The 14,788-nt window shown below is 43.6% G+C and overlaps 1 protein-coding gene across 1 annotated transcript in view; it reads right to left on the bottom strand.

Moving 5' to 3' along the window:
• LOC122781797 overlaps positions 1–14,788 on the bottom strand; it is a 55,380-nt gene that overhangs the window by 26,772 nt on the left and 13,820 nt on the right. The window contains exons 2-3 of the mRNA XM_044045818.1: positions 10,234–10,832; positions 2,367–2,506 (exon numbers count right to left, since the gene is read on the bottom strand). Of these exons, the coding sequence (XP_043901753.1) occupies positions 2,367–2,506; positions 10,234–10,303 (210 nt within the window). The 5' untranslated portion in view covers positions 10,304–10,832. The remainder of the gene's footprint in view (positions 1–2,366; positions 2,507–10,233; positions 10,833–14,788) is intronic.

Raw genomic sequence — 14,788 nt, 5'->3', positions numbered from 1 at the left:
TCACAGAAAGCTAAACACGTTAAACACATTCAGTCTTTGGAGTATGTTTTGGGGTTTTTTTTCTCAGCAGAAGCCCCGCTTTTAGTTATACTCAAGTACAATAAAGAAAATAATTAACATCTCTGCGCGGAACAAAGGCGTCAGGAGACGAGATGAGAGGGAAAAACAGAGGAGATAAGAGGATAGGAAAGTCCAGCGTGCTGTGCTGCACACTGATGCATGCTTGCACATCAGCTGACCTCCTCTTCTGAAGGCAAGCGAATATTCAAAACCATGGCCATTACAAGTTTGTTTTTGATTTTTTTCTGCAGGGGGATAGTGAGGAAACATATTCATCTTTGAGGGCATATGAAAAGGAGGGGAGGAGAGTAAAGAGGATAAAGAGCAGAAGACGCAACAGGGAGGAGATGAAGTAAGTGAGAAAGAGGCGGGCGGCAGCGCAGTCGATGGATGTTGTCAATCAGCCATCGGCTTCTCCATTTGGTGGATTAGGCAACAAGGCAGCAAGAGGCAGCTCAATAGAGACTGCGTCCCCTCTTCTATCCCCTGTCCAGATAATAGCGGGTCTGTATCGACTGATCCATTGACTGTTACTGGCTGGTGGCTAGTGACTACCGGTGTCATGCGGAGGGCATTGCTGAGATGTCAGAACACGAAGCAGTGAAAAAAGGTTGTTTTATTGGACACATCACAATGGGTACGACTGATGAGAGGCTTTGCCTCCTGGCTATACAGCCTCCCACACATTAAGGCTTCAGCAAAATCTGTGAGAAAGAGCCACACATACAGCATGACTCCTCATTGGAGGGGGGATTTATCCTTTTACCACCTACTGCAAACACACTTAGGCAGCTTTTTTCTTGAATTTTCTGAACTGAAATTGAAGCCTTTCTTGCCTTTTACTTTGTCACTTTGTGTCTTACTTACTTCCAAAGTCTCTGAATAATATATCGTCTAATCATAGTGGAACAGCTGTAACCAGCCACGGCGCGTCAGCTCCTTTGACTTCCAAATTCACTCTCACCAGATGAGCACAGACAGACAGAATGGTTTCGGCAGTAGATGGATGACCTGAAGCGATCTCTCCATCTCTGAAATGCTACAGCAATATTGACACATGTTTGTACTCTGTTATTATCTGTCGTGTGTTAGCAGTGCAGGCGGGTCACCAAAGGGCAATGTATGCGGATCTGTAAGGTAGCCAATAGCCAATGGGAATCAGCCTTTGTCTAAAATAAAGCCTGCGGTTGGTCAACATCTCTTGTTAACCCTTTAAAACCTTATCCTCACAATGTCCGTCCGTCCACTGTCAATATCTGGCAGCTATTTATAATTTACTGCATGTTAAAATAGCGTATTAACAAATACATTAGAATTAGAAAAAAACACTGTAGTTGTACATGATCAGATTTTGCATGTTAAATTTGAAATTTGAACAGTATAAGACATATTTAAAATAACATTTGTTTGAGTCTTGTCAGTGTCCAAAAAATGGAAACTATGCACAGGCGTTTCTCCAACTCTCTCCTCTCTGGTGACCAAAGCTGATTCGCTGGAACTACTCACCTTTCAGAAACTGTTGGAATTTTTCCGATAGCACAAACTGTCGCGTAATTACAGAAATGCAAAGTGCGCTTGCACAAACATGACGTCTGCGATAAAGGGTTTGGGGCCAGACTTCTACAAAACTATAAATAGAGTCCAGAGGAGCCAGAAAGGTCTAGTGCTTTCTCATATCAACTGATTTACATCACAGTGAAACATTATTGTGGACAATGGCAACTATATCCTGCCAAACCTGGACTTCAACACTTTAAAAACTCACCTGTGCTGTGTCTTGTTCCCCCCCCCCAGCTTTGGTACTTACTGAAGGACTGAGTTTGACCTGATTTACTCGCAGCATTCACTAAAATACAATCTGGGTCACATTATCTCAGTTTGCATATGTGCAGCGAGCACGGACGGGGTCGTAAAAATAGACGTTGACTGACATAAAGAGGTGGACAAATTAGAAGCTCAAAACTGAACATTGTCTGCTTAAGAAATATACAGGACCTCCGAGTGCTACGAATAAATGCAAAAGAGCTTCGAGCAAGGCTACAAATACAGCAGCCTATAAGAGACGGTGATGTAAAACCAAGCGTACAGTAGCTTTCTACATGACAAAGAGCCGCAGCATAATGAGGCTGGACTTTTATTTGTTCCATCTGGTCACTTCTGTACTGAGCTCCAGTGATTCATATAAAGTAAGACAGGTCCCATGACTCATTCAACAGACAACACAGTCATGACCTGGCGTGCCTTTTCAAAGTCTGTCTGAGATAAATGAAGAGGCTCAATGATGTCGCAAACACACACACACACACCTTCAGCTTCATCATGGAGTCCTGGCACAGCTTGTCCCCGCGCGCTGCTGTCACCTCATCAATCCCGATCAGCTTGGCCTTGTACCGTACGCCATCTCCACGGAAACGCTTAATAAGCCCCGCCTCAGTGCGGTCCTGACCTGCCGTGTGAGAGAAAGGGAAAGAACAGAAATGAGCGGCTGGAGAATGAAGAGTGTTGCAAGGACGTGTGAGATAAACTCTTCAGAGAGGCCACTGTGTGTGTGTGTGTGTGTGCGTGTGCGTGTGCAATGGCATAAATGTGAAAGGATACGTGCAAATTAGCAGCAGCAAGCACAGATTAAAAGAAAACTAAAAATGTAATTTGAGAAATTGGATTAAGCCAGTAGACTTAACGAGAAAACAAGTGGAACGCTGCACTCCACCACACCATCACCTATTGTATGGTGTTGTGAGGCATTCACACACAAACCTCGGGTGGAAGGTTGTGATGGGGTAGGTAGGGTGCTTGGGTGCATAGTCCCGTGTTTCACCCATGTCCACCCACCGTCCCCATGGGTGCTATTGATGGTGACAAACCACCTTGAATGGTTGCTATTGAGAAGAATCATCTCGGTCCAGCGCTCACCCACAATATACGAGCTCTCACTCCCCCCCCCCCGGTGATGGATGTTGGGTGGTGGCAGGGAGGTGATGTGAAATTGGGGAGTGGTTGCAAGTGTGTGCCTGGACGGCCTTGGGCCTTCTACTTTTATTCCCACACTTGTTTTTCTCCGCTGCCGTTCCGGCCGTTGATTATTCTGTCCGTCCGCCTGCTCAGTTGCCCTGACACCACCCTGACACCACCCTGACACCAGCACTTTCATTTTGTCTCCGTGCCATGTGCCGTTGTCTCGCTTATGAGGCTGCGAGCCTCAACTGATGCCTCACGTGTTTACAATCCGTGAACCGTTGCCTCATAATCTGCGCGAGGCTCCTCAGCTTCAACAACCCCACTGCATTTGCACAAGGAGATAGCAGGATTTCAAATCAAGGTCACCAGCACCTTGGAGAATTTAACAGTTTTCAGGCCCCTTGGCCACTCAATTCTAGGTCATGAGCCTGTGCACTACATCGTTTAGTGGTACATTTAAGTGGCTGGCTAAGCTTTAAATTAGAAAAGAAGGTTTAAAAACGTGCACTCAAAGACCATATTACACCGAAATGAACGTATTTCACCCAAAAACACAGATTTGCCATCCTTGCTACAGGATATATCAACTCGAACACAAAAATGTAATTTCCCAAACAAAATACTGACAAAAGGGGAGAAATCAAGAAAAGAGTAAATTGGGAAGCTTGTGCAAATGAAGGGAATAAAATGTCTTAGTTCTAAATGCGCGTCTTGGCTATGCACACCCTCTCACTAATTCATGAGGGTAGGATTCTCTAAAAGAGGGGGAGGGTTTGATGACGCCAAAGTCATTAAAGTCTCCAAGCAAGAGGCTGTCAAATCTGGGTCTAATTCAGAGGGAAAAATGAAATCTTACATACACACATGTTAACGCTGCACGTTAACCAGACGAAGCCTGGCACGCACACAGCGACCATGTGGAGAAATGAACATTCCCACTTTAATGAGGGACTTGTTGGGGAAGGCGAAGTGCGAACATTGCTTCGGCGTACGTGCTTGATTGCAGCGGCGCCGCTGCTTGAACGCCGCGTGTTCGGCGCGAAAGAACACAAACTCCTGTGATATCTATTGCTGCACTCCTTTCAAGCCATTGCTCATGCAGTGACTGTAGTCTATTCATAAAGTAGTATGCATTCCATCCTGGCTTTACTGACTCACACACTCTGTAATGTAATGTAAAATGCATACTGCTCCGATTGCATTTTCAGCCCGATCCATCCAGCTCAGTGCGGCTCTCTCATATGAGCCTTAAACAGATGTTCTGTGCCATTTGTTTTTCGTTTTTTTTTTTTACATACAGCACGCCATTTCCCCCTAATAACACTTCAGGAGAGATTTAGAGGTTTATGCACAGATATTCAAAAAGTAGGCCTTGCATACCGAATGAGAGCCTTGACACAGCGGCATAAATCGCGCACTACGTGCTCTGGGTTCAGATCACGGCAAGCAAGTGTGCTGTATAAAACTAAAGAGCTGCGGGGTATGCAGTTTCCTGTTGTATACTGTAAGAAAGGAGAATAGAGAGGTGTGTGTGTGTGTGTGTGTGTGTGTAGGGGAATGACGCATTCATCTGGCTCTCTGGATTTAAATCTGCGCAAGGCTGAATGGCCCAAGGCATGGGACGATGGGGCGATGGGGCGATTATTATTCTGAACAAAATAATTGCGCTTTACGGTATTATTGCGATGACTGAAAAAATGTTCTTCCGCAGCGAGAAAAAAACGGGTTCTGGACCCGGTCGGAACAAGAGTCTTTCTGCATGGAGTTTGCCCGTGTGTGCGTGGGTTTGGGTTTTAGACACATTAGACACTCTAAATTGACCATAGGTGTGTGAGTGGATGGTTGTTTGTCTCTATAGGTGTTCCTGTGATGGACTGGCGACCTGTCCGGGGTGTACCCCGCCTTTCACCCTATGTCAGCTGAGATTAGCACAGAAAAACCCCTCCACCCCCACCACCCCTCCTCCTCCTCCGTGGCCCTCATGTGGAGGATAAAGTGGTAGAAGATGAGTGAGTGAGTAAACAGGTGCAGTCTTCTGTCTGCAGATAGGGTACATATTTTTTAGTGAAGAATGATTGATCCTAGATGATGAAATGAATGACATAGGCACATTAAGACAAAGATCACAAACACTGTATGCTGGTGAGCTAGTGAAATGTGATGATTTCTTTTTCTTCATTCACAATTAACACAATAACAGAAATTCACCAGGATTGACTTATTGTAAGTGCTTTTAATCCCAATAAGGGATAAAATCGTATATTTCCCCATCACTCAATGGCCCTCACAGTACTTTATGCTCGTAAAGGCCGATGCTCTCACAAAACAGAAAGATGACAACAACAAACTGATCTGAAGCCTTAACATTTGCAATTTGACCAGCTCCACGTCAACTGGTAATGCATAGATCTCTCACTGGTGTCCACTCATCTGTGCCATACTGCGTCATCTTTTTTTGAAATCCCTTCATTTTTGAGGAGGAAATGAACAGCCCGGATGTCCCAAGGTTTCAAATCAAACACTACAATCCCCCACCTACTCAAAAAGGCCTTACACCTGCATGGAGTGTGCAATTACTGTTAGTGTTCCTCCATGCTGTCTCTCTGATCACAGCGTTGCATCCTCCTCCTTGACACACTAGAATGGGGACATTGCGGGGACAGATGGCAACAGATGGAGAGTCAGAAGTGCCCCTCCAGATATGAGGACTTGGCAGCAAGAAACTTTTTGTTGGGGGATCTGGGCACGGAGGCTGCTTAACCTTTGAACCTTCCTGAGTGTGTATCCGTGTCTGCCTGTCTCTCTCCATCAGTGTCACAGTCCGTCTGTCAGTGTGACGCATGGCGTTCGTTAAGCAGCGATGAGAGAGTACAGCGATGCCTCCAGAGCCACACGTGTTCTTAAATGCAGCCTAAACAAGGGCAGTTCATTTCCGTGCACAGCTAGACTCTGCTAAGCAACATGTTCCCAGTAGAGTGTCATTCCATGTTGATGCGTTAATTCAAAATATTTAATTCTTTAAGTTGAGAGTAAGCGCTCTCCCTGTTCTCCCTGTGTGTGTGTGTGTGTGTGTGTGGGGTGGTTTCCTCCTACATGTCCAAACACATGCAGAGTTTAATTGGATGAAAATGTCCATAGGTATGAGTGAATGGTTGATCGTCCCCTATACTGTCCACCTGTCCACGGTGTATTCTGCCTTTCGCCCTCTGTCAGCTGGGATTGGCACCAGCATCCCCCGGCGACCCTCAGGATAAAGCGGTAGGCGATGGATGTCTTCTTCTGTGTACCAGCTTCTTCCATTTTTTTCCAGGTCAAAGCCTGTGGTGGGAACTGTGGAGCATGCACTGAGGGCCCAGGCCATCTTGAGCCTAACTGAACAAACAGAGTCCAACTCTGAGAAATCTGATTGAGTATAATTTCAAGTGGACAAACACGATCCATTTTTCCTCACCTCACGTGAACACACTGGTTGATTTCAGGCATCTCTGAAGAGGACGTTCGCTGTCATCTGCAATGCAAACTCTAGGCATGACCTTCCAGTGCAGGAGAATGATGCGTTTAAGCAGTTGCAAAGAGTGGTGTCTAAAAATGGGTGTCTAAAGGAGGGAAATCTGTTGCCACCATCTGTCTTCCTCATGTGTATCAAATACTTTTCATAATACAATCCCCCATCCAAACTCTAGAAATAGATCCAGACCTCTCTACCCAGCTCTGGAACTGAACACACAGTTAATGGGAGACGTTGCACACATTGGAAGCTCCACTGCTTCACCGCAGGCCAGGGTTACATGCAGGTATTCATGTGCGCTGTGTGGTGATGGAGGAGATCGTTGTCACCATGTCATCATCACGATGATGGTGAAAGAGTATGAGGAAACAGTTGCAATACGGAAATGATTCAGCCAAATGGGTCAGTGTTTGTCCTGCAACGTACAATCTTACCAGTGACATTCATTCATTTTAAGAGTGGACTGGTGATTGAATCTGCCGTTTGCCTCTCTCTTTCTGTTTGCAGTGTCTCTGTCCTTCTGCTCCCCTTCTCTCACTGTGATATTCCGTGTTTCTCCTTTGGAGACGAATCATTCTGTGTGTGTGTGTGTGCAAGGATTATTGTGGAGGAGCAACAGTTGCTATGGAGATGGAGTAAAGTCACAAATGTAAAGCAATCATTTCATTGGCAGAGGGAAGCTTTGTACGTTAGAATCTGAGTCAGCGTTTCATTAGGTGACATTTGATATTTTCACATGTGGAATCTCAGTGTTTCCTGTATGTCCTATAGAAATAATGAATAGATGAATAACACAATACGGTACATTTTCTCAGCTATGACACAACACGAATTATAGTTTCAAGAACAATAATTAAATTGCTAAACTTTATCATTTAAAGAGTTATTATTAATAAAATTTTGATTAGCTTATTTCAATTGTTTGGCTGCCAGTGTGAGCTTGGCTTGAGGTTTTGTGAAGTAGATAGTCGAAGCCAAAGTGAGAGAAAATGTGTTTTCTAATTGGCTCATGCTTGTTTTATGTAAAGACTGTCCAAACAACAAACAGCATCTAACAGGCCACGCGACATGGCATCAGTCTTTTTAAGCAAATGCCCCTAAAACATGTTTTCAATCAAGTTACAATGCTGTTTGTGTCTGTGGGTCAGTGTGGTCAACAGATGGGTCTTTAATACAATTGGCTTTAGGAGGAAGAGGTCGTTGTTTGTTTCTAATGACCATAATCATTCTTGCCACTGTTAAAGGGCTTAAACAATTACTCAATTACTAAATACACCAATACATTTGAGAACGTCATCATTCCCACGTTTGAAAAACACTGATCAACAGTTTTCAACCTTTTATTGACCAAACAATTACTCGATTAAACGACAGGTTAATCGATTATGGAAGCGAAAATAAAGATGATGAAAATGTAAATATCAAATTTACAGAGGAGAGATTCGACACTTTGGGAAATAAGTGGCAGGAGAAACATTATCTTGACCCGAGAGTAAATAACAGTTCAGACTTTTATACTCGTCTCTTTTTATTTCACTAGTTTGTTAAATTGAATTGTTAATTAGTTGCATGTATGCTTTGAAAAAGCAATAAAGCCATTTAACGCATAGAAATAAAATAATGCCGTATAGGTAGTGAACAGATTTGAAGGACTTGTGTCTTCAGCCGGTGGGGTTTGGCCTTGAGTCTGAGTGTTACTGACAGGATAGAGAAACCACTTAAATCTCATACATACATTATAGTTGGTCAGGTGGTTTGTTGACATGAAGGAAAATAGAGAATAATAGTAGCCTTATCCTTTAATGCACATCAATTTCTTCTGCTGCTTCCCACACACATGAACATGAAGAGAAGTTCGTCTTCGGCATCAACGTGACACTTGAGGGCGTCCTTCACCTGGATCCAATCTGCGCACAAACACCACTAACTGTGCCGCGTGTTGCCCCATTTCCATTTAAATGGAGCATCATTGCTGATTGTGACAGCGGTCTCTGCTGCACATGTGATTAACATGGCAAAGTCAGGGGCTGATAGCCTGTGCTGAAACCCCCTCAGATGAGCTGCATAGCCCCATGTGTAATAGCCCCCTTACTCCCACCCCCTCCACTTAACTCAAATCGATGAGCCCTCCTCCAGCCCAGCCATTTATCTGAGCAAGCTGACAGAGCCAGTGAAATAGCCACAGAGGACCTGGCCTCGTGAAGTGGTTTTATTCATGGATGGAGAAATGAGGGGAGAGAAGAGGAGAGGAAGGGCAAACAAGAAAGTGCAGTCCTCTTACACACTTCCGCCGCCCTCCCTGTGATTTTCACTCTATCTGCCTCACGCTCGCTCCTCTTCTTTTCCCACTCGCAACCAATTCAGTTCCTATTCTAATCTCCCGGTGAACGTTCTGAAAATGACTTGTCCTATTACGTCTCTTATGCTGTTCATCAAAGCAACAGGGTGTGAATTACCCTGTCCGTGACACCAGAATCATGGCAACGCCAAACCCCGGGGCGACATAGAATAGCTGTTACTACAACTGCATCCCTGGGATGAGACGGGCAGCCTCTCAGTGAGTTTGTCTGAATGATGCTTTTCTCCAAGTTAGTCCAGTATTATCTATTTCAATCCAGACATGGCTTAAAGTTATGTTTACTGACTGCCAAACATGAGGAAGCTGCCATTTCAACCCTTTGTCTCTCTTTTCTTCATGTTTCTGGATGAGCACTTCTAATTAATACATATGTATATACACAGCAGACTGTTCACAATCCACCAATTTACACAGAGAATGCAAGCCTTATATTTTACATACATACATCTAAGATTCAGAAATGTTGCAAAGACAATCAGTCAGGTTACATCCACATTAAAAATGCATACATTTGCCCCAAATATGTCTGATGTCCACATTTCCTCCAAAAACTCTATAGCCATTAGAAAATTCTGGGGCGGTGTTTTAGCCAGACTAAGGCAATAAGTTGGTTTTGTTAATGTCATGTAAACATGTTAGTCCGACTAAAATCGAGCTCGGCTTAGTTGGACTAACACACCTGGATATTATGATTCATAGTCCGATTACTCCTCCACGTATACGCTTAGTTGGACTGGAGTCAACATTTCCATCTAATTTGGTTCACGATGTGCAGCAGATACAAAACATACGGAACCACGGCACGATCCAGCTGGCCGTTCGCTGTTTGGTTTTCTGTGACGTAAAAGGTCAACAGGAAACGGATTCAATACGTACTAGCTTATAGAGAGATACAGCGTCACCTACAGAAACGGAGTCAGACGTACATGGCCAAAGAAATCGATTTTCTCCTCCACATGTAAACTTGGACTCTGCAAGTTGTCAGATTGCCTGTTTTAGGCGGACTACTGCTACTAATTTGTGCATGTACTATTACCTGCATTTGCTTCCTGACTTTTTTTTATCAGCTGTTAACAAAAAGCTCCATTAACAGTGACTTTCAGTCTCAGTTTCACCACATTGTTGGTGTGATAAAATAAATCCTTGTTCTTAGTTTGCACCATTGTTGTTTCTCTTTTGTAATAATCTCTGAAGGAACGAATCGACCACCAGTTTACACTGGCAAACACATGCCCAGTGTACCTGAATGTTCAATTGAAATGCGTCAAAATGACCGTCTGGATGCAGATCTTTCTTATTGAAAAAGAACCTCGAAGTGTGGACGTAGCCTGAGTAGAGTGTCACATACCTTTGATCCTCCTGGACTCCTTCCGCTGGCTGGTTTTGACACCCGGCTGGAGCTCGGCCTCTGCTGACATCCTCCACTGCTGAATCCCTTGACGTGCTCACAGTAGATGCACCATGGGTGAGCAGCACACTTGCTAATCCTCCTCACTCCCAGTCTCCAAAGCCCCCAGTTCCGTCTCTTTCACAGTCGCTCTTTGGTGGAGAAAATCTCCTTCACATCCATAGTGAGGTGCTTCGTACTCCTCAATGAATGAAGATCCACCATTGATAATTATGCTCCTTCACTGGTGGCTCATGACGTCCGAGTATTGTTGAGCAACACATGAGCTGGGCGACCGTCTCAATAGCAGCTTCAGATCAGATGCGACATCTTCTCGAGTGTGTCTGAGTTCTCTTTGTGAAGGTCAAGTATCACGTGGTCCACCGTTGATTTTCTCCTGAGGGCCCACCTATTGCTCAGGTGTAATTCCCCCCTGAGGAGTCTACAGCATTGATTGAATCAAATATTTTTCTTCAGAGTAGGTCAGGGGTGGATATAATTCTTTGGCAGAGCACTTCAGACGCAGTCCGACAGCCCATCACCGTCACTTGCTCCGAGCACTGCAGGACGAGGAGACACAGAAGACAGTTAATGTTAACCTGAAGGTGGTTAAAAATTAAAATGACAAACACTTCTCTCCTCGTCACTCATTACAACAGTAATTTAGCACACAAATTGACATTCTCCAATTTAGCAAATCAACAAAGACGTTGTTGTCTCCTCTCCATCATCAATCCTTAATGAGTGTGGAGAAAAGGCGTGCTGTTCTGTGCTGACCCTTGAAGGAGACCTGTGGCGAAATATTTTATGTATTGCTTGTGAGTAAATATAGCACAATAGAGCATGACTGGCACTTCTGTGCATGCAAAGCATATTTAGAGGAGACGGATTGTGAATGCTTCCAGCTCAGATCAACAGCACGAGAGGAGGGGAAGTAGCAAAGAGTGATTTTCAAAGCAAACTGTGTTGGGAATCCTGGCACAGCTATCTATAAACTAGAACCCCACACATTGTTCTTTAATGCCCTTGAATCATCTACTGCTAACATGAGGGCCATGCCAAGCTGGCACAGTGACTGGCACTGCTTCTGTTGGCATGGTGACGGGCCATTGTTGGAGAAACAGGCCTTCAGCCTACTCTGGCCTGAAGAGCTGCCACACATTGAGCGCCAGGCTCTATTAATATGTGACATTGTATGACATTGTGAGAGTCTGATGATCATTTCTATCATACATTTCAAGAACCCTTTATTTTCATACGGCACCTTTGTTGCATTCAGTATTTTTCCAATGAAATGTTTTAAAAGAATGACCTTAAAAGTTGTAAAGGTCCAGTGTGTAACGGTGTATTAACAGATACTACCCCTGAGTGTGTTTGTATCAATGTATAATTGCTATAAAAAATATATTTTATATGTCATTTTGAAGCAAATGGGCAAGAGGAACACGATTTCTGGTATGTAAATTAATTCTGCAACAATATGCACTCCCACCATTAGATGTCACCAACTCTTACACACTAGACCTTTAAAGATGTGACTTTTAGTTAGGTTAGTCCACCAAAATGACTCCCATATCTACTACTATCACTGATGCTAACATCTAAAGTGACCAGGTTGAGATTACGCTGTCTGACTGTGGTTGGAATGAATGCAAAGCACATTTTCAATTATTGCACTTCCTGTTTATTTGCTCATAATTGCCCAAGTATAGAAAGCTCAACCATGTCCTTTATCGAATTACCATTCAATCCAGTTTGAATTCATTTGCATATGCCGATCCATACATTGACATACATTATCTCAAGGCACTTTACATGGTAAGGTAAAGACCTTACAATTATTTTACAGAAAGCCAACTTGTGGTCCAGTTGGCAACAGTGGAGAGAAAACATTAGTTCTTATTCATGTTACGACACTTTTCCACGATACATTTGTAGCACGGCTCGACTCACGGCGGTTGGGGTCATTTTCCATTACTATAGTACCTCCTCAACGTGGGCAGAGTCGTCAGACCACGACTGCGCGTAATACCGTGACGTTGTTTTACATTCGTACTGAGGACTGAAACATTAGATCAGTTAATTAGAAAGATTACTTCAGTATTTCCTGCATGACTGAGTGTACTAAAAAAGTACAAAAACTACTATCGCTAATGGAAAAGCAAAAAAAAAAAAGGAGATTACTATAACTACATCTGCATCCTCCTGTTCCTCCTGCAGTCCTGAGACAAATTTCAATTCCCAGGGAAAAACTGTTCACCTCATCACCACCTGTTCTCCTTGTGCTCTCCAGACCATGTGTCACCCTTTATGCAAGTTTATGAGGCAGCTAATGTCACCCAGGTCCAGGTCCAGGGCTATTTCTACGTCTCAGACAGGACCCTGTAGTGTCAGTGATGGTCCAGGTATTTTCCATGTCACAAAGAACCTTATCAGAAGGTAATTTTCATTACCAAAGGAGAGATGGCTCATTGTATTAGACGGAAGAGCAGTTTAATGAGACGTATGGCTGCTTTTCAAGACCAATGCTATCTAGGTCACTCAGTCTCCCAAATCTGCTCCCTGTTTTTACGGCTTCCATTGTCTCTTATGATTTAGGTCAGGGTTAAAGAGCATCACTTATTATACTCCACTGTTTCGGAATGACAAAAACTACCCTTCACTTATTAATTTGTGCATTTTAGCACACTACCTCCACCCGAGGAAATGTCCCTAAGGGAAGTGAGTTTCATTTCTGCTTCCTTTTCTTTATTTTCCTCCATTAACCTGCTGCTCTCTTTGTCTCCATATCGCCAGTCTGTCTGTCTGACTTTCACAAATCATCTCAGGAGATCCGTGGTTCTTTACCCTGTAACCAGACAGCAGAACAAAAACAGGCAACCTGATGTATGACAACTCTGGCTTCCTTAACATTAAGCACATCAATCATGTAAGTGATTGATTTTACAAGAGGGGGTTTATACCTTCAAAGGGTGAAATAGACCCTCTAGGCAGCATGCAAGTGCATACATCTTGTCAACCAGCTTCAGTGCTTTGGGATGAGATGTGACCCAAATCTGATCATGAAGGGAAACAGTGCTTTGATTAATTTAGTATAAAGCTTTCAAAAACCCTGAGCTCAAGTATAAGTCAATGAAAATGAATGGATTCTTCATAATTATGTAATTAATACACAAACAACACAATGACAAATTAGCGTGTTGTGATAATCTGCATGCAAAAGGTAAAAAGCATATTTTACATCTATATTTGGGGTACATATAATTATATGTTGTTCCCATGTGCAACACAGATTTCCAATCATGTTTACCGTCTCAGAAATATAATGGGCAATCACTGAATCCATGTTTTAAACGGATCATTCTTACGCTCCTTCCAGCATCCCAGTAAGTAACACTTCCTCCTGAGACTGGTGTTTAATAGACTTCACAATCAACCTCACATTATGAGACAGGCCTCCTGCATCCTGTCGCCAATGAGTAACAAAGGCGGAGGAGCCATCTATCACTAGATACGGCCAATTACACCTCCATTCACTCTGGTCCCAGTGGAAGATGCAGTCTGTGCTCTGCAGCTTGCATGTGGCTGCTGAGGAGCGGGGAGGCCTTGTCCCCGAACCGCCACCGTCTCTTTCCGGCCAAAGCTGGCATGGCCCGGGGCTTGTGGAGTGCATGTTCGACAGACTGGCTTTGGCACCTTGCGCCGGTTATCTTTGTTACAAGAAGCCCCCACAGCTTATGAAGTGGGACATGACTGTCACAACATGGCCTAGCTCCTCTAAACAGTCTTGCTGTGTTACCTTGTGTCACCTACGGCAGTGAGGACTGACCAGCCACTGCTGTACCCTCGCTATACCTTGGTTTGAGTTGTTTGTCCAGGGTTGGGCTTTTTACTGTACTCTCCATCAGCTCTTATCACAGACTTGCGATCAAGGAAAAGGTCGTCTCATGTGGCCTTACAAGTGGCTGATAGCCCTCGAATCTAAGATAAGGTTAATTTGCTTTTGTTGGACTAATTAGATTCCTGACGAGCAAGTGGTTGACTGGCATGTGGGTCTTTGGAGTAATCCTGCAATCTATTAACACTTCTGACAGATATGATTCACTGGGTTAATCATGTCACAAGCAGTCTTAATACTTGGTTATGTCATTAAAAAAAGGCAATTAACACCATACCCACCATTTCCACTGGTTGTTCTGCCCTCTAGTGTTCTTTTTTCTTTTTCTTTTTTTTACCCCTGTGTCACATGCACGTCAAATATGACGCCAGGGACAGGAACCACAACCAGTCAGATAAAGAAAAAAATAACTCCATCTCTGTCCGTGATACTGTTATGGTTTGAAATAAAGGATACCGAGTGGGGCTGGATGATTTTGAATATATATCTAATTATTTTGACAGGAATTGCGATTGAGGTATGATTCCTGATATCACAGGGAATGGTCATTTTTACATCATTCTTACAATTAGACAGTTGTAGTATTGGCTGTATTGCGATTTCGATAACATTTTGATT

Source organism: Solea senegalensis, linkage group LG1 (genome assembly GCF_019176455.1).
Source record: "Solea senegalensis isolate Sse05_10M linkage group LG1, IFAPA_SoseM_1, whole genome shotgun sequence".
Lineage (NCBI taxonomy): Eukaryota > Metazoa > Chordata > Actinopteri > Pleuronectiformes > Soleidae > Solea > Solea senegalensis.
Note: the sequence above shows the minus strand (reverse complement) of the source record. Positions and strands in the feature narration are given on the sequence as shown.